This window comes from Schistocerca serialis, chromosome 9, assembly GCF_023864345.2.
Source record: "Schistocerca serialis cubense isolate TAMUIC-IGC-003099 chromosome 9, iqSchSeri2.2, whole genome shotgun sequence".
Classification (NCBI taxonomy): Eukaryota; Metazoa; Arthropoda; class Insecta; order Orthoptera; family Acrididae; genus Schistocerca; species Schistocerca serialis.
In genome coordinates this window covers 133,402,249-133,422,625 of record NC_064646.1, presented here as the reverse complement: position 1 = coordinate 133,422,625, position 20,377 = coordinate 133,402,249, and the positions used below count along the sequence as shown (strand labels likewise).

Below are 20,377 nucleotides of genomic sequence, written 5' to 3'. Positions count from 1 at the left end.
ATCTTATGCTTTTGATTTATTGGAAGGCTTCCACTTGGTTCCTACTCACTGTCTTGCTGCAACCTTGCCTGGCTGTGGAGAGCTGAATGGCATCCTGTGCACTAGAAGTACGATTCTGCTAGTCACCATAGAGGTCATTCAACCCTGACCTTTACATTTCGTGTCAGAAGCATTCCTGCGATGGACATCTACATCAAGGACAATGTCAACATTTGCAGTATGCAGCATCAAGAACTCAGTTGGGTGAATGCAGTAACTGGTCTTCTTGTTTCGTGTGTACAAGTGTAGTGATGGGCTGACAAGAGTGCTATAGAAACTGGAAGGCAAAATTTGTTAGGGCTGGAGAAGTTTCGGTGTAATAGTAGGGAAAACTATGCTGGCATGTGACTGGTGAAGAGCACATAGTGCAACCTGTTATGCCACAGTCCACTGTGTACAGTCAACACCAGTTACATGTCATATGTGCCAGAAGTATGGCTATTGGGCAAAGCAATGGGATGACTCAAGATGGCTCATGATTAAAAGTAAGGATTAAAAGTAGTGTTTAATGTCACAATTGCCTATTTTGTGTAGTGACCCAGGGGGTGTGGGGCCACTATGGTGTGGAGGCAGTGGAGTGGCGGAGTGTTCAGGCAATAGTGCTGACCAGTGGTGGCTAGGAAAACCCAGCTGAAAGGTAAAACGCCTTTATTCTGTCTTGTGCTACAATGATGAAAATGCTGTGATGCCGTGGCATGCCCTGCTGCAGGCTTATGGTGTGCCAGCTATGCCATCAGCAACGAAAGTTCACAGCGGTGTGCTGGACATGTGATGTCTGCATCCTACTCTCCTGGCACTGTTTGCTTCACTCGGCAGTACTTTCTCCAGCTAGCTTTGTGCAGCTGTGAATGAAAAGTGCCAGTGATGCAAACATCTATCCAAATTCTTGCAGTGGTCCACTGTGGAAGAGAGGCTTACCCCAGTGTGGGTGAATGGTGTTGACACCACCCTGGCTGCAAACCACTACCCTCCAAGGCAGAAGTTCAGCTTCTGCTGTGGAGCCTGTAGATGACTCATACAGTGTACTGCTCCAAGTCCACGGGTGTGGGCTTAACCCCACGAGCTGGCATGGTTGAGATGGCAGCCAAGACTGGAGTCACCTGCTCACAAGCCCATAATGTGGTGGAGATTTCTAATCGATATTAATAAGCTTGTGGCCTCTGTTGGATGATTGGTCACCACTGTTCTGTCTTCTGTTGGCATCAACTGTGGGGTGTTCATTGCGGAATTGGCCATCTATTGGGCCCTCCGTTTTATTAAACAGTCCTCCCTCACCCAAGTTTTGTTATATACAGATTCAATGAGTGGCCTTCAGGCCACCACTTGGTGTTTTTCCCACCACCCCCTGGTCTCTGCCATCCATGACCTTCACGCTGATCTTGGTGATGCTGCTTGTTCAGTTGATTCCATTTGGATTCCTGGCCATGTAGGTATCCTAGTATTGAACTTGCTGATCAGTTGGCTGGGGGGAGGGGGGGTTGAGGGGCAGCCACCTACCTCCCCCCCCCCCCCCCAACCACCACCACCTCATTCTCTGTGTCCCCTCCAGGTGCATATTTGCAGCTTTACATCAAATTTGTTTTTACTTAATTGTGGGCTGACTCCTTTGAGGCTTCTTCCCTGTATATTAAACTTTGTGCCACCAACGGGCTCCTACCATGTGGTGTACTTCTCTCTGTCTCTCTTGACAGAGGAGTCTACCATCCTCTGCTGTCTTCGTATTGGCCATACTAGGTTGACCTATACTAGGTTTTTTAATCTGCAATGAGCCTCCCCCACCCCCTCCCCTTTGGAGCTGCAGGGCTCTGCTCACAGTGACGGATTACCCCCGCCTTTTGGCCCTTCACAATAGATATGCCCTTCCACCTTCCTTGTCTCAGGTGTTAGGGGACAACCCTTGCGTGTTTACATCTATCCTTGGTTTTCTGTGTGATAGTGGTTTTTACTCTCAGGCTTAAGTCCTTGAATTTTTCTTAGGCATTTGAGTTCCTCAGTTAGTGTAGGCATTGGTTATGGGGGCCTTGACCTTGCAGCCAGGTTCTCCCCACCATTTGTCTACATTTATCTAATCTGTTGTGCTGTTTTGTCCCCTCTTTTCTTGCGTCTTCTTCCCCTGGTGTTGTCCCCATTCTGTCATGATAATAGTATGGTGTGAGTGTCAGGACGGGTCAGTGGCAGTGCCGGTGTGCCACCATGCATAGCTTTTCTGGTGCACACTTGCTCTCCTCATTCCCACCTACCTCCCTCTTGTTCTGTCCTCTTCCTGCTGCCCTGTTGTCCCTTTTCCCTCTTTGTTCGCAAATTATCCCTTCCCCTTGATTGGACTGTGCTGTTTGTGTTATTTCTCTCATAATTTTTTCCATCCTAGAGCATGGGACCAATGACCTCGCTGTTTGGTCCCCTGCCCCAAATCAACCACTTAACCAACCAACTATTTGACTGAGAACACACCCCACCACTCTATTAAAAGCATCACTCAACAAGACAAACTATTTCTCATAGTTCAGAGAAATTAGTACTGGACTTTACACTTTTTTTAACTTCTCAAATGTGTCTTGGCATTTCTTTGTCCATTGGAATTTTATTCTCTTTCTTAACAGTCACATATGTGCTACTGACATATCTGTATATCCTTATATGATTTTTCTGTAATAATTTACTAAACCAAAGCAAGACTGAAGCTTCTCAGTATTGTCGAAATTGGAAATTCCTGCATTGGCTGCACTGACCTCAGATCCATCTTAAGTCCTTCACTGCTAATCACATGCCCTAAATATGCTATTGCTTTTAAAGCACAGTGACTTTTTCCTGTGCTCAGAGTTGAATGCACTGCTTGTAACCTAAAACCCTCTCACAAACATTGTTTATGTTTTGCCACATTTTTATATAGTTATATGATTTAGGTATACCATTCACTGGTGAGGTTTCAGTCCCGTCAGTATTCCATATAATCAACTCTTAAATGTTATTGGAGCATTCTTCAACCCAAATAGTGTCCTACAATATTGTTAGTGACCTCAGGGGACTGAGAGTGCTGTTTTCGGACAGTCCTCAGGGAATACCTCTGTCTAATGATACCCACTCCTCAGATCTGTGGTAGAGAAGTACTTACACTATCCCAAGTTTCCAATAGCTTCAGTGATATTTGCTATTGGATACACAGCAGTCAGCATTTTACTGTTAAGATGTCCAGTCTTTAGTCACAGCAAAATCAGTGTGGTGACTTCTTTGGCACAACTGCCATAGCTGCCATGCAGGGCCTGTTAGTTGTTGATCAATGAATTCTTCCAGCAGTGGCTACAAATATCACAATATGTCGTAAGGTATACAAAATAGCAGTGACTCATTTCCTTTAGAGATATGGCACTGCGTTACATGTGTCATTGGTAAAGGCCTTTGAGGGTAAAACAAGACCTCAAACTCTAACAATAATTTCTCCATTTCCAATCTGTCCATATTTTAAGATTCCTACTTTCTTAGACAATGCAGTTTCACCAGCAGTATGCATATTTCTCTGGTGCACACTGACTGATTCCCTATTGACATCATCCAGGACTTCCAAATTAGGTACAAACATTCCTTTCATCAACTCTACTCCACCACCAAAATTATCCAAATTCATGGAAACCACTTTCCTTTCCACCTTATCCCATGTGTGTACAGTGTTTCTCCTTACAGATCAGTGTGATGTGTCTAATACATCATTTTTCTGCAAGTGGTTTTTTGTATTAACTGGCCGTTCTGGTTCCACATTTACACGGACCAACTTTCTGATGCCTTGTGTCACAATAACACGCAAATTAATCCTTTGTTTTGTCGACTACAGCTCAAGTGTTCACCCTTTAAGGTTGATGCACCTTGCAACAGTGCTTCAGTGGTGACAGGCTCCCCCCCCCCCCCCCACCCCCCACCCTCCCTCCCTCGCAGCCCCCATCCCTCCCCTGGAACAGTGTCCCTCTAAGTTCAACAACATCTGTGTCACCTAAGGTCAAATTTGACATGCTGCATTGAAACCATGCAGTGACCTTCACTTACCTGGGGCACAATTTCTACACATTGCTTAAAATGCTGAAACCCAACCTGAAAATGTATTATTTCTGACCCCAAAGACTCCATATCACTATCTCCAGTTCAACATAAATCATAGCGTTGAGGGTTCAATTGCCTCTTGCACATGAGATCCATACTTGCTAACGACCCATGTGCACTTGTGTCCAATAAAAAATTGTGCGTTCTGCCCTTCACTACTCCCACTGTACTACGTTCTGCCTCTGCATCCATAATAGTTGCATCGAAATTTACCTGTAACTTTGCACAGTAGCATGGGGTTCCCTCTTGGACTAAAACTTCCTTATTGATCCCTTGCTTCCCCTTACCATTCTTATGATCACATTGGTGGTGTCCAACCACATCACAGCTACCACACTGAGGTTGGCAACATTGCCTCTGCACAGGTCCCATCCTTTGACATCTGCAGTACCTCCTGTTAGTGGAAAATACTCTCCTCTTATTTCACATTCCTATTGCTACATCAGTTTCTTCAAACTCTGTTGCTAATCTGACCACAGAGTACAAATCCTTCAGGGTATACATTCTCACCCTTCTTGATGTACCAGGCAGAAAGCTACTTAAAATGCATTCAGTGCCCTCTGTTTTGCTTCCTGGAGCATGACTTCATTTGCCTCATCACTCTCCCCTAATTCACAGGTTAGCACATTAATCTTTCCTGTCTGCAAAATTCTCTATTGACTCATTGTGTTTCCTTGACAGACTACACAATTGTTGGTGTAAAAAGCTCATGCTATTTTGCTTCTTGTACCACTGTGACAGGCCTTGGTTCAGTTCATCAAATGTTTGTCCATCTCTTAGCCCCATCGTACATCTGACATATGTAATGTCTTCCCCTGTCAACCATAACTTTATCACCTGCAGTAACTGATCCTGCAACCAACATCAGTTCTAACTCTTAATTTCAGGTCATCCAAAAAAGACATTAAATTGATGGTCAACTTTCCAGAGAAAGGTATGATCAAACTGGTGGTGGCTAGGTCTAATAAAGAACTAAGTTGCTCAGCTAATTCTAACTGTTCATTCCTAGATGCAAGCTTGTTATATAAGTCCATATTATCTGCTCTGAATTGCTCAGTTTTATTAACAAATGCTTGAGCTACCTCCCATACCTAAGATAGTTGATACAAATTACCAGTTCTGATTCTGTTCACAGTGCAGAATGCCCTAGCAAATTACATTCACTGCATTTCACTGAATGTAAATAATCTACTTCATATTACCGCAGAACAGAGAGAGATGAGCTGGTTCCACTGTCTTTATAGACATAACTATCAAATTTCTATGAATCTCCAGCTCATAATACATATCCTCTGCACACAAAACAGGGAAAAAAATCACAAAAACCAACAGTGTGCTCGCTCACCTCCCTGTGTGACAAAATTGGATGCCATGATTGCAAAGCCATGCTGTGACCTTGGTGACCAGGGGTGAGTGGTGATTCTGCAGTGTAGAGGCAGTGGACAGGTGGAGGGGTTGAGGCATCAGTGGTGGCCAGAGGTGGCCAGGAAAACTCAGCTGAAAAGTAAAACATCTTTATTCAGTCTCACACTACAATGAGGGAATGTTGCAATGTCATGGATATGCCTTCCTGCAGATGCATGATCTTCTGGCCACACTGTCAACTACAGAAGGCCGCAGCAGTGTGTGCTGGATGTGTGGTGTCTGTGTCCTGCTTTGCTGGCACTGTTTGCTTCACTCAGCAGTGCATGCCCCTGTTAGCCCTGTGTGTGAGAAATACCAGTGGCCTGAACATCTGTACAGGTTCTCGTAGAGGTCCACTGCTACCAGAAGAGATGTCCATCCCTGGTACAGGTGGATGGCAGTGGTACTACCTATGCTGTGAACTGCTGCCAACCAAACCAGAAGTTCAGCTGCTGCTTTAGAGCCAGGAGACAGCTCATCGACTTTACTGCTTCAAGTCCACAAATGCTGACTTAACCCCGTGAGCTGATCTGATGGAGACGGCTGCCCAAACCAGTGCCAGCTGCTCACAGGCCCATAACATGATGTAGACTTGCATGACTTTGGTATCTTGAAATGTTCTGTCAGAATGTGCATAACTCTGCTAGACTCACACTCACGATGTTCATCAGTGACACATGACCATATCCACCAGCCAAAATTTCATTATTCTTGTAAACTTTTGAATAAACTTGTGACAATTTTACCATAGAGGTTATTCACCTTCCTTCCCTCCTCCCAACCTCTACAGCATGAAGCCTTCAACAACTACCATAACATAATCTTAACTGAAAGACCTCTCACAAAATCCAATGAATATCTGGTCATATGTGAAAGCTGTCAGTGGCATCAAGGTGAGTATCCAGACACTCCTGGATGACAGAATCTGTAATTGATGAAATTGTGGCAGAACTGCCAGAAAATATTAATATCTTTGCTTTTTTGTACTTCGTTTTACTTACTTTGGTTGTTGACTAGTTGGTGTGAGACATTCGTCATGACTGTTACCGTGATTGTCGAAAACTATTTCTTTGTGTTTTGATTTATCTTGTGCCAATAAAAATATTACATAGTGAAAGTAAATGGTGTTTTCTGTGTTATAAGTATAACACCCGCCATACTGGTGACCTCCGATGCGCAACGTACGCCGATTCGACAATGTGGCCGTTTACGTTGACATCTCCACATCAGTCACCTTCCGCTCCTTTCAGACTACAACATGATACTAATTGTGCCTCCACACTGCCTTTCCACGGTTTCCCACACACAACGCCACCAACAACCGGGATAAAATTGGAAGATAGGTAAAACGCCGTGGAGTTTTCTCTGTCATCAACAATGCCGTTGTGGACTCTTTCAACATCGTCAGTGATGTCACCTGCTATGAAATCTTTTTCTACGTTCATCTATAACAAACCAATCATGAGTGCTGTGCCTAAATTTGTGACTCACAGTGCATCGTATGTACAACCTCCTGTGACATGTAGTGTGCAACAGTGCCCCAACACTATGAACCTCACAGACTTTTCGAGCCCACAGATCACTTGGAGCTCCCCATATATTGCTGATAAATCAGTTTTGGACACATTCTCTCCCCACCCACTACAAGAATCACTACAAAAACAGATGGGTACAAATTTCAGTGACAACAATTACTGGTTGGACAGTCATTCTGCCCCGATTGTTTCCGCAGCCCCAGCTGTGCCTGCTGCGCCTCCCGCGCCAGCCATGTTTAAACCAGTCGCCACGAACGCCGCGAGTGACAGCTTCATAAACACTCCGCCACTCCCGTCCACTGTGCTATCAAATCTGTTACATCCACAACACAAGAGTGAGAAAATTCCTAAATTACCAAGGTTCACGATGGACAATCCGCATACGTGGTTTATTTTGGCAGAGACTGTATTCACCGCCCTAAACATTGATTCAGACAGTGCTAAATTTATTGCACTTATTAATGCCCTAGAGGACCACGCTGAGTGGGTACAGGACGTAGTGCTGTCGGCGGCCCCCGCATATCGTTACACACTGGCAAAACAACAGATCTTCGAACGTCTAGCTAAGACTACGCAAGAGTCTGTTTTATACATACTGCAAGATGTACATCTCAAAGACTCGACTCCTTCACAACTATGGCGACGTATCAGAGCAGTCTTCGATAGCAAAACTATGCCCGATGAAGCTTTACTTTCTTTCTGGGTTGCAAAGCTTCCGCAAGCTATCCAACTGCAGCTCCTATCACATGATCAGGAACCTCTACAAGCGAAATTATTGCTGGCTGACGCCGCATATAAGATAATCAACAGAAGAAAGTTATCTACATTGATATTATGCCTCTCCCGTGTGGCAGAGGCCGATCTTTCCAAGACAACAGACAGAGTACACTGGCTGAGCAGCAGATTCCACACCGTCCTTCACCATCTCATATCACAGCTTCAAGTGACGTCCTTCACCCGGTAACAATGCAGGATCAGCAAGTTTATCCTCTCTGCTGGTATCACTCTGTTTACGGTAGTACAGCTAGGAATTGCCGCTCACCCTGTGCAATGCGTCCAAACACGCATGGCGGGCCGCTATAGGTGCACTGGTCCGCACTGTAACATCAAGTTGCCTAACAGATCACAGGCTAGTACTTCCGAATTATTCTCCCGGACGTTTGTATATCCAGGATATAGCTTCTCAGAAATGGTTTTTAGTGGACACTGGTGCCGATGTGAGTGTCATTCCACATTCCACATTCAACGGTCACTTCTACAATCACGCATTCGCCTCACCAAATCAGAGCAGCCAACAATTCCTCATTAAAGGTTTATGGTGTAACGCAACTTCGCATTTAGTTCCATGATACACATAATTGTGAATGGACATTTTCGGTAGTAGAAATGTTTCAGACTTTCAATATACCAGGGGTAATGACAATGTTGCAGCAGACTACCTGTCACGCCTGTCCTCCCTGAAGACAGCTATTGATCCTCACCGCTTACACGAGCTCCAGCTATCCAACCCAGAGATACAGCACCTTCTCTCTGACTCTGATACTTCCTCACAAATTGCTCTACTTCTCTTCCTTAATGACGATTGCTCTTTCTATTGTGACATTAAAACAGCTCATCCTCATCCTATAATCCCTAAAGCTCTTAGGAAAAACATTTTTGACACAATCCACAATCTCGCTCACCCGAGCATTTGCGCGACTACGCGACTCATTACAGAGAGATACGTTTGGCCTAATGTAAAAAGAGATTGTAATCGGTGGGCATACCTTGCCAGAGAGCCAAAATACACAAACATACTAAGCCCCCATTAGGCAAATTTACTGTGCCCTCAGGTAGATCCCGTCATGTCCATTTGGACATCGTCGGTCCACTACCGATATCTAACAACTTCCATTACTTACTGACCATGATCGATCGTACCACACGTTGGGCCGAGGCTATCCCCATCGCAGTCATTACGGCCAAACTGTAGCTAACGCTTTTGTCCACCGTTGGCTTTCTCATTTTGGTTGCCCTACTTCACTTACCACAGACCAGGGGAGACAGTTTGAATCTAATCTGTTTCATTGCCTCTGTCAACTGTGTGGTATCAACAAATTCAGAACTACAGCCTATCACCCGCAAATCTAATGGCCTAATAGAACGATGGCACCGTACCCTGAAGGTCGCTCTCATGTGTCATTTTTCCTCTTGGACTGAGGCACTCCCCTGGGTCCTTTTAGGTTTGAGGACGGTTTTCAAATAAGACCTTAAAGCGTCAGTTGCTGAGATGGTATATGGAGAAAACTCACACTTCCGGCTGATTTTCTTGATGATCCTCCTCTACTTCCCAAGGATCAACTTCCCGAGCTGGTACGACAGGTTCGACAGCATATCACCAAGTTACGTTTTCCGCAACCTCGATCGCATGTTACCCCTCCGCTTTTCATTCACCCACACCTCAGTTCATGTAACTAAGTGATGCTCAGAGAAGACGCCGTGCGTCCACCCTTTGCTCCACCCTACACTGGCCCATACCGGGTCCTGTTAAGCTCTGAAAATACTTATATGGTCCGCTTTAAGAACAAACCATCTGTCGTGTCCATTGAGCGCTTGAAACCAGCATGGATCCTTAATGACACCAACATACATGATAATGAATTTTTTTTGCAGGAAACTTCAGAGGCCTGTCCTCTCCCTTCTCCACAAGCTAATCAAACACTCTCTGTAAGTCAAGGCTCCCCTCTTCTATACTTCACGCCTCCGAGTGCCAGCAGTAATGAACTAGTGTTTCAAGCGAACTTGAGTGACTATGATGTGGACTCTATAAAAATACAGCTTGTGGAGACTTTTCTTTTTTTATTTGAAATTCAAAACAATTCTGTGCCATCTGACCAGAAAGACATTAAGCTATTACAGTGCTTCAATGTGGCTCCTGGTACTTCACAAAATGACATTTCAGCCTATGTAGACTCCAGTAATGTTTTATTTATAAGAGTAACCCCCCCCCCCCCTTCTCCTTCATCTTCTCCGAATCATCCTACCCCTACTGCTATCACCCGTGCTGGCCGCACCATACGGCCACCCCTCAGACTTCAAGATTACGTCATGCCTTAAATGTTTACCTTCCCTTTATCACTTACTCCTGATCACTCCTCCTATGCACTCTGCGCTCTTTGGGGGGGGCTCTGTGGCAGAAATGCCAGAAAATATTAGTATCTTTGCTTTTTTGTACTTCGTTTTACTTACTTTGGTTGTTGACTAGTTGGTGTGAGACATTCATCATGACTGTTACCGTGATTGTTGAAATCTATTTCTTTGTGTTTTGATTTATCTTGTGCCAGTAAAAATATTACATAGTGAAAGTGAATGGTGTTTTCTGTGTTATAACACCCACCATAATATCAATGTAAAAGGAGAAATGCTAAACTTCATTTTTATTGATATCAGCAAAGTAAAAGCAGGAAACTTCACTTTACAAAGAAAAATTCAGAAATACTATCCTGACTTTACTCTCACACCATTGAAAAATTCTATTAAATAGGTACTGGTGTCCATGGCATTGGGAAACAGGTCTAATAGCTAAATTTAAACTTAATTACTTGGCCCAGTGGAGTATCTATCAGATTCTATTCAAAATTTGTTTTAGAATTATACCACCTGTTAACCATAATATAGGTGAGATTCCTTGAATACAAAATTGTGTCTAGCAGTTGGAAGAAACCATGTCACATGTCTTCAAGAAACATAGCAGAAGTAGTCCAAAAACCACCATACAGTCTCATCAACATCCTCCTGTTGTTGTAGAATGCTATACCTTTGAACTCAAATATGATGCTTTATCTCAAACAAAATGACCTCCTCCATGCCAACCAACAGGGATTCTGAAAACTTTAGTCATTTGAAACCCAACTCGCACTTTTCTCACATGACATCCTGAAAGCCATGTGTCAAGACTGTCAGGAAGATGTAGTGTTTCTTGATTTCTGAAAAGCATTTGCCTCGATAAGATACCATCACTTATTGACAGAAATATGATAATACAGGGTAACAAGATAATTTGTGACTGGACTGAGGATTTTTTGGTAGGGATTATGCGGCATCTTATCTTTGATGAAGAGTCATTGACAGATGTAGATTTTCCTCCAGGCATACCCCAACGTGATATTATTTCAAAGTGATGCAAAGATTGTCAACGTGCTTTAAACTTGTAGTTCCCATCAACATGTATATTCTCATGCAATGGCCACAATGTACAAGATGATATGCCAAGTTCCCTTTCCAATTCCACTTACCGTTGTACTAAGCAAATAGTAATTGGCTGAATGCCTCTATATATGGCTTGATTTCTCTATCTCTTTCTTTTGGTCCATATGCAAAATATATGAAAGATAATGTGCACTTTTTTTACAGCTGCTCTGAAATGTTCATTATCTCGGTTCCCTCAACAAAATTTCACAGTATGACATTGCATGAATTGTATGTGATTCATTGGAGGTTCCTTTTGAATTGAATTATTGTCATGTACTACTAGCATTTATGTTGTTTGCCTGCATCCCATTATTTTTCTAAACATTATCAAAGCTCAGTATAGTCTTTGACACGATTTTATTACTTGTTTCATATCCAGTAAATATGAAGAACTGAAGATAACATCAAAAAATGATCAAGGAAAAAATACTGAAGTCCTGAAAGAATTGCAAGAGGTAGAAGCAGAATTAGAAGCCAAAGAAGATGAAATCACAGTCCTGATGAATCTTTATGAAGAGGTTGGCAATGTTTCCATCAATCAGAAATATTTGAATCATTTCATAGACAAATTTAATTCCAATAGTTATTACTTTGCCTCTGTCTTGACATGAACCTGTGAGTGGCTGGTCTTCTAAACTATATTTGAGTCAATCATCTCCTTTTACTTCTCTAGTACACAATACAGAAGTGCAAAAGCTGCTTTTAATTTTTGTAATATTACTGCTAACATTTTACCACATCAGAATCACTGGTATGTTTATATTTGCTTTTTTTGTGTTTTACATTTTACATGCTATTTTGCTGCATATTATTGTTTATGAATATTGAATAGAAAAAAAATCATGTACATATTCTGGTATGATTTAAAAAGGGAAATGCATAGGCTGAAGTTAGATATAGTGGGAATTAATGAAGTTCAGTGGCAGGAGAAACAGGAGTTCTGGTCAGGTGCATACAGGATTATAAAAGCAAAATCAAATAGGGGTAATGCAGGAGTAGGTTTAACCCTGCGGCAGGCGCGCTTAAGATTGTTGCGTCAGCGGGTGCATGCGGCACTCAGTACCAACTACATTTAAATACATAAAAAACAGTTTTTTTTATTTTTTGGTGTAATTAATTATTTACTGTTTATAACATCATTCTTAACAGCAACTTTTAATATGATCTGTTTACATATATCCAAGGTGCATGGGAAAAATAAAATTGCTACAGAATATCTGACATACGTTTCGAGGATATTTCCTAAGCATTACTTTAATAACAAATTCTAAATAAATTATAACCACATATATGATTTGATTGTTTACCATTGTTGAAGCAAGTTTTACAAAAATGTGTAATCTGTATAAAAACTTTGTAGTAATAAAAAGAATAAGGCAGTCAGTAAATACATATCAAGAATCACGCACTTTCTTCCTCCGGAGAAGCTCTGTAATCATTACATGTGACAACATTGTGGCAATGTTGCTTGCAAACAAATCTTTTGCAGCTATTGCAAGTGACAGTAGTTTTTTTTTACCACCACAAAGATGGCACCTCCCACACCTTCTTACAATCTCAGCGTGATTGGCAGGAATTGATTGATGAGGTGACAGAAATCCTTGAATATCTCGTGGTAGAGTAAAGAGCTGAGCCCTTTCTTTCAAATGGCCATCCATCAGAGCCAAGGCCAGGTTTGTTAGGTAGGTTCTTCTTCTGAATCTTTTCTCTGGATTGTTTGCAAAAAACAAGACCTGGGAATTTATCCCAGCAATATCCAGATAACAAAAAAACAATGCTAAGGGCCATCTTCTTGTGGTCCTTTGTATAGAGTAGGATGTACACATATAATCCACAGTATCGACTCCACCTTTTGTTCATTGTAGTCCAAATTTACAAGAGACTTGCCTGTAGCGGTGTCGATTTCAGCAGTTTCATGCATTGACGAGAGGAAAAGCACAGCCTTGTTCCTTTTTGTTTGGCACAAAGCAAGACAGAAGTCATCTTGAAATCCGAAAAGAGAATTTCCAATTTCTCGTGAACTGTTGGGCAAAAATTCCAGAGGAATTTCCTTCTTGTTCTTTTTCAATGTTCCAATGAACGTTAGCCTATTTTCTAAAAGATGCTGGGCTACAGGGTAACTACTGTAGTAGTTGTCTGTAGTTAAATTCCTGTCAGTTCCCTTGATTGGCTCAACCAATCTCTTCACAATATCCATTGGCTGGTTAGATGCAACATATGGTCCATGATTCTGTCTGCCCCAGTTTACTTCAAAATTAAAAGTATAAAATGTCTTGCTATCGCACAATGCATACAACTTCAATCCATACTTAGCAGGCTTATTGGGCATGTACTGAACAAAACCACAAAGTCCGCAAAATGGGACAAGCATTTCGTCTATGGTTGTGAACTCCCCTTGACTGTAGTTATTTCTGCAGTTGTTCAGAAATGCTGAGTGGAGATTGCGGATGGCAGCAAGTTTATCAGTTGCTAGTTGTTCTTTTCTTGTAGACGTATCGTCAAACCCGAGTGACCGGAGCAAGAACAGAAAGTGCTAGTAGCTAAATGCTGCCCTTATAATAATCATTCCTGTTCCATTTGATGCCCACAGTTTGCAATCTCTAGCACTTGAGTAATTCACAGATGATCTACTGTTATTTATGTACTTGTGTTTGCAACGACATAATCAATTATCTCAGGATCAAACAATTTGAGAAAACTTTCAATTTCAGTTTTAGCTTCTCTACCATCGTGTTTCGGGCCAGGTAGGACTTTGATTATATTCTTACGTTTTGGTTTCCCTGATAGTGCTAACGGATTATTTATCCACAAAGTTTCTTGGTCCTTAACAATATAAAAATGGCTGTCATCATGTGGCATTCCTTTCACTTCATTCTTGTCAATGCATGACTGCTCAGATTTGCTGGAATGATCTGAAGTTTCAATTATTTCTGCTTCCTCATCGCTGTCAGAGAAATGTGCGTAATCTTCTTCGTCAGATGATTGCAGAACAAGACGCTCAATTTCTGCTGGTGTTAGTCCTTTCCTTTGTGCGGACATGGGAGACAATAAAATAATTCCAATACCAAAGCAATGTTAATAACTAAATCATCATTCACCCACAGAGTTGTAAAACAAAGCTTCTAATCATCAAAACATTCGACAGTGGCACGGCTACATGTACTTACATTACCGGGCGCATGCGGTACGCAGTGCTGTCTCGGTGAAGTCGTCCACTTCACAGGTGAGTCACAGCTGTTATGGTGGGTATAATGTCGGTGCAGTAATGCAGTTTGGTGCATGACTAAACAATCGAAGCATATCTAGCACCACTGTTGTGTGCTCAGCGCACTGATGTAATTATTGAACAAAAACAAAATTGGCGGTACTGTATGCCGCCACACGCCCGCCGCAGGGTTAATAATGAGTAAGAAAATAGGAATGTGGATAAGCTACTATCAACAGTACAGTGAATGCATTATCATATCCAACGTAGACATGAAGCCCACAGCCACCACAGTAGAAGTTTTTATGCCAACTACCTCCATAGATGATGAAGAGATGGAAGAAAAGTATTATGAGATAAAACAAATTTTTCAAATTGTTAAGGGAGACAAAATTTTAATTGTGATAAGGCATTGGAATTCAATAGTAGGAGAAGGAAGAGAAGAAAAAAATAGTAGGTAAATACAGGCTGGGGGAAAGGGATGAAAGAGGAACCTGCTTCATAGAATTTTGCATAGAGCGTATGCAAATCATCACTAACACTTGGTTTAAGAATCATGAAAGAAGGCTGTATATGTGGAAGAGACCTGGAGACACCAGAAACTGTCTCAAAATCTGGCAGAAAACCCTAAGAGATTCTGGTCATATATAAAGCACATCAGTGGCAAGACGCAATCAATACCTTCAATGCATGATAAGAACGGTGAAGCCACTGATGACAGTGCCACTAAAGCAGAGTTATTAAACATGGTTTTTTGAAACTCTTTCACCAAAGATGATGAAGTAAATATTCCTGAATTCCAATTAAGAACAACTGTCAAGATGAGAAACATAGAAGTAGATCTCCTCCTTGTAGCAGAGCAGCTTAAATCATTTAATAAAGGTAAGGCCTCTGGTCCAGGTTGCATACCAGTCAGCTTCCTTTCAGAGTATGCTGATACAGTAGCTCCATATTTAGCAATTATATATGACTGCTCTCTCATAGAAAGATCCATACCTAAAGACTGGAAAATTGCTCAAGTTACACCAATACCCATAAAGGGAAATAGGAGTAATCTGCCGATTACAAGCCCATATCACTAACATTGATTTTCAGTAGGGTTTTGGAACATATACTGTGTTCAAACATTATAAATTACCTTGAAGAAAACAATTCAACACAGGTTCAGAAAATATCATTCTTGTGAAACACAACTGGCTCTTTATACTCATGAGGTAATGAGTGCTATCAGCAGGGGATGTCAAATTGATTCCTTATCTTTAGATTTCCAGAAGGCTTTTGACCCCATTCCTCACAAGCATCTTCAATCAATCTGTGTGCCTATGGAATATTGTGCCAGTTGCATGACTGGATTCATGAGCCCCTGACAGAAAGGTCACAGTTCATAGTAACAGACAGAAAGTCATTGAGTAAACAGAAGTAATATCCAGCGTTCCCCAAGGAAGTGTTATAGGCTCTCTATTGTTCCTGATCTATATTAGCAATATAGGAGACAATCTGAGTAGCCCTCTTAGATTGTTTGCAGATAATGTCATTTACCATCTTGTAAAGTCATCAGATGACCAAAACAAATTGCAAAATGATTTAGATAAGGTATCTGTATGGTGCAAAAAGTGGCAGTTGACCATGAATAAAGAAAAGTGTGAAAGTTATTCACACAAGTACTAAACGAAATCGACTAAATTTCGATTACGTGATGAATCACACAAATCTTAAGGCTGTAAATTCAACTAAATACTTAGGGATTACAATTATGAATAACCTAAATTGGAATGATCACATAGATAATGTTATGGTAGAGCAAACTAAAGACTGCAGTTCATTAGCAGAACACTTAGAAGGTGCAACAGGTCTACTAAAGAGACTGCTTACACCTTGGTTCAAATGGGTCTGAGCACTATGGGACTTAACATCTATGGTCATCAGTCCCCTTGAACTTAGAACTACTTAAACCTAACTAACCTAAGGACAGCACACAACACCCAGTCATCACGAAGCAGAGAAAATCCCTGACCCCGCCGGGAATCGAACCCGGGAACCCGGGCGAGGGAAGTGAGAATGCTACCGCGCGACCACGAGCTACGGACACTTACACCTTGCTTGACCACCCTATTCTGGAGTATTTTTGTGCGGTGTGAGATCCACATCAGGTGGGACTGACAGATACCATCGAAAAAGTTCAGAGAAGTGCAGCTCGTTTTGTATTATTGCAAAATAGGGGAGATAGTACCACAGACACGATATGTGAATTGGAATGGCAATCATTAAAACAAAGGCATTTTTCATTGTGAGAGGATCATCTCATGAAATTTCAATCACAAATTTCCTCCTCTGATTGTAAAAACATTCAGCCCACATCGCAATAAAATAAGAGAAATAAGGGCCCACACACAGAAAGATTTAAGTGCTTGTTTTTCCCATGCACCATTCAAGAGTGGAATGGTAGAGGGACAGCTTGAAGGTGGTTCATTGAACCCTATGCCAGGCACTTTATTGTGAATAGCAGAGTAATCATGTAGATGTAGATGTAGATTGATTATACAATGGTAAGACAGATTTTGGAATGAGATTTTAAATTCTTAGGCATTTCCAGTGGCAGATGTAGACTCTGACCACAGTTTATTGGTTATGAAGTCTAGATTAAAACTGAAGAAGTAGCAAAAAAGTTAGAAAATCAAGGAGATGGGACATGGATAAGTTGAAAGAACCAGAGGTTATTGAGAGTGTCAGGGGGAGCAGTTGACTAGAATGGGGGAAATGTATATGCTGAAAGATGAATAGATAGCTTTGAGAGATGAAATAGTGAAGGCAGCAGAGGACCAAATTGGTAAAAAGACAAGGCTAGTAGAAATCCTTGGATAACGTTGGAGGTATTAAAGTTAGCTGATGAAAGGAGAAAATAAAAATTTCATCAAATTAAGCAGATGGAAGGGACTGCAAACGTCTAAAAAAGGGATTTAGAAGCATGTATTGTCAGGGGAAAGATAGATACCACCTACAGGAAAATTAAACAAGCATTTGGAGAAAAGGGAGGTGGCTGTATGAACATCAAGAGCTCAGGTGGAAAGCCAGTCCTAAGCAAAGACGGGAAAGTTGAAAGGTGAAGAGAGTATATAGAGGGGTCTATACAAGGGAAATGAACTTGAAGGCAATATTAAAGAAATGGAAGAGGATATAGATGAATGGGAGATGGGAGATAAGACATTGCAAGAGAAATTTGGCAGAGTGCTGTAAGACTTAAGTCAAAACAAGGCCCCAGGAGCAGACAATATTCTGTCAGAATTACTGATAGCCTAGGGGGAGAGCCAGCTGTGACAAAACTCTTCCAACTGGTGAGCAAGATGTGTGAGATAGGTGAAACATTCTCAAATTTCAAGAAGAATATGATTATTTCACTAACAACAGTTGGCGACAGATGTGAATATTACTGAACTATAAGTTTAATAAGTCCTGGCTGCAAAATACTAACATGAATTATTTAATTATTTGCAGAAGAATGGAAAAACTGGTAGAAGCCAGAGGGGGGGGGGGGGGGGGTCAGTTTGGATTCTGCAGAAATGTAGGAACACATGAGGCAGTACTCACACTAAGACTCATCTTAGAAGATAGTTTAAGTACAGGCAAACCCATGTTTATAGCATTTGTAGAATTAGAGAAAGCTTTTGATGATGTTGGCTGGAATACTCTCCTTAAAATTCTGAAAGTAGCAGTGGTAAAATACAAAGAGGGTAAGGCTATTTATACTTTGTACAGAACAGCAGTTATAAGAGTAGAGCGGCATGAAAGAGAAGCAGTGGTTGAGAAGGGGCTGAGACGGGTTTGTAGCCTATACCCAATCTTATTTATTCTGTACGTTGAAAAGCAGTAAGGGAACCAAAGTAAAATTTGGAGTAGGAATTACAGTTCAGAGAAAAGAAATAAAAACATTAACATATGCCAATGACACTATAATTCTGTCAGAGACAAAAAAAGCACTTAGAAAAGCAATTGAATGGAATGGACAAAGTCTTGAATGGAGGATATAAGATGAACATCAATAAAAGCCAAACAAGGACAGTGGAATGTAGTCTAATTCAGACAGGTGATGCCGAGGGAATCATATTAGTAAATGAGACTATGAAGGTAGTAGACAAGTTTTGCTATTTGGTCAGCAAAATAAATGATGGATGAAATAGGGAGGATATAAAATGTAGACTGGCAATGGCATGGTAGCATTTCTGGACAAGAGAATTTTGTTAACATCAAATACAGATTTAAGTGTTAAGAAGTCTTTTCTGAAAGTATTTTTGTGGTGTGTAGTCATGTACGGAAATGAAACATAGACAATAAGCAGTTTGGACAAGAAGAGAATAGAAGCTTTTGAAATGTGATGCTACAGAAGAATGCTGAGGATTAGATGGGTAGATCATGTAAGAGATTGAAGAAAAGTATTATGAGATAAAGCAGATTATTCAAATTGCTAAGGGAGACAAAATTTTAATAATGATAAGGCATTGGAATTCAATAGAAGGAGAAGGAAGAGAAGAGTAGGTAAAAACAGGCTGGGGGAAAGGAATAAAATTTTGCATAGAGCGTAATTTAATGAGGAGGTACTGAATAGAATTGGGGAGAAAAGAAATTTGTGGCACAACCTGACTAGCTTTGTTATTAACAACCAAACCCAATTCAAAAGTAATAGCAGTGTGCATAACTACAATACTAGGAGAAAGGACGATCTTCACTATTCAAGATTAAATCTAACTTTGGCACAGAAAGGGGTGAATTATACTGGCACTAAAGTCTTTGGTCACTTACCAAATAGTATCAAAAGTCTGACAGATAACCAACAAGTATTTAAGAAGAAATTAAAAGAATTTCTGAATGACAACTCCTTCTACTCCATAGAGGAATTTTTAGATATAAATTAAGAAAAAAAAAAGAAAAGAAAAACAAAACAAAAATATTTAAAAAAATAAAAATAAAAAATAAAGAAAAACAAAAAAAACACAAAAAATAAAGTTGTTATATTAACTTAAGTATGTTGTTAAATTAACCTAATTATGTCATGTATTGGAAAATTCGACTCGTTCCACATCATTACGAAATATCGTATTCATGATCCATGGAACTAGTATTAATCTAATCTAATCTAATCTAATCTAGCTGATAAGGACACATTCTGAGACATCAAGGGATCAACAATTTAATACTGCAGGAATTTGCAGGGTGCGGGGGGGGGGGGGGGGGGGGGGCTTGGAGGGACACTAAGAAATAAATAAATACGGTAATCAGATTGAGAAGGATGGAGGTTTCAGTAGTTATTTGGAATTTAGAGACGAAGAGGTTTGTGCAGGACAGAGTAGCATGGACAGCTGCATGACACCAGTCTTTGGACTAAAGACAACAAGATTCCTGTATGTGACCTAGTTTGTTTAATTATATCACTGTAGTACTTATGCAACAGTTACTGTATGCAGTGAGTACTAATATGTTATGAAAACCTCTGTGGAGAGGGTTATACTTAAAAATTCAAAACTATTAATTTTATGTACATTATCTTTCTCATAGACCTTGCTTTTAAGATTTGTTGAGCATATCTGGAACACACTCATGTTGACTAGACTATAAAGATCCCATACATTTGTCATTAAAAACAGAGCCCTAACAGGATCACTTTGTTGTCCACCTGTCTGTATTTCTGGCTATCTGTCTGTTAAAAAATCCTTTTTCTCGGGAGTTGGTAAACATAGCAAACTGGTTCACATATTAAGGTCTAGGGTTCCTTGACAATGTAAAAAACTTAAGCTTCTAAGATGTATATATGCAGACTGAGTGATGAATGAAAATTCGCACAAAGACCAGGATCCAAACCTGGGTCTTCTGCTCACTAGGCAAA

At 40.9% G+C, this 20,377-nt stretch overlaps 1 protein-coding gene across 1 annotated transcript in view; it reads left to right on the top strand.

The window, feature by feature from the left end:
* Positions 1–20,377, top strand: part of LOC126419331 (uncharacterized) — a 105,744-nt gene that overhangs the window by 51,120 nt on the left and 34,247 nt on the right. The window contains exon 5 of the mRNA XM_050086516.1: positions 11,677–11,815. Coding sequence (XP_049942473.1) covers positions 11,677–11,815 — 139 coding nt within the window. The remainder of the gene's footprint in view (positions 1–11,676; positions 11,816–20,377) is intronic.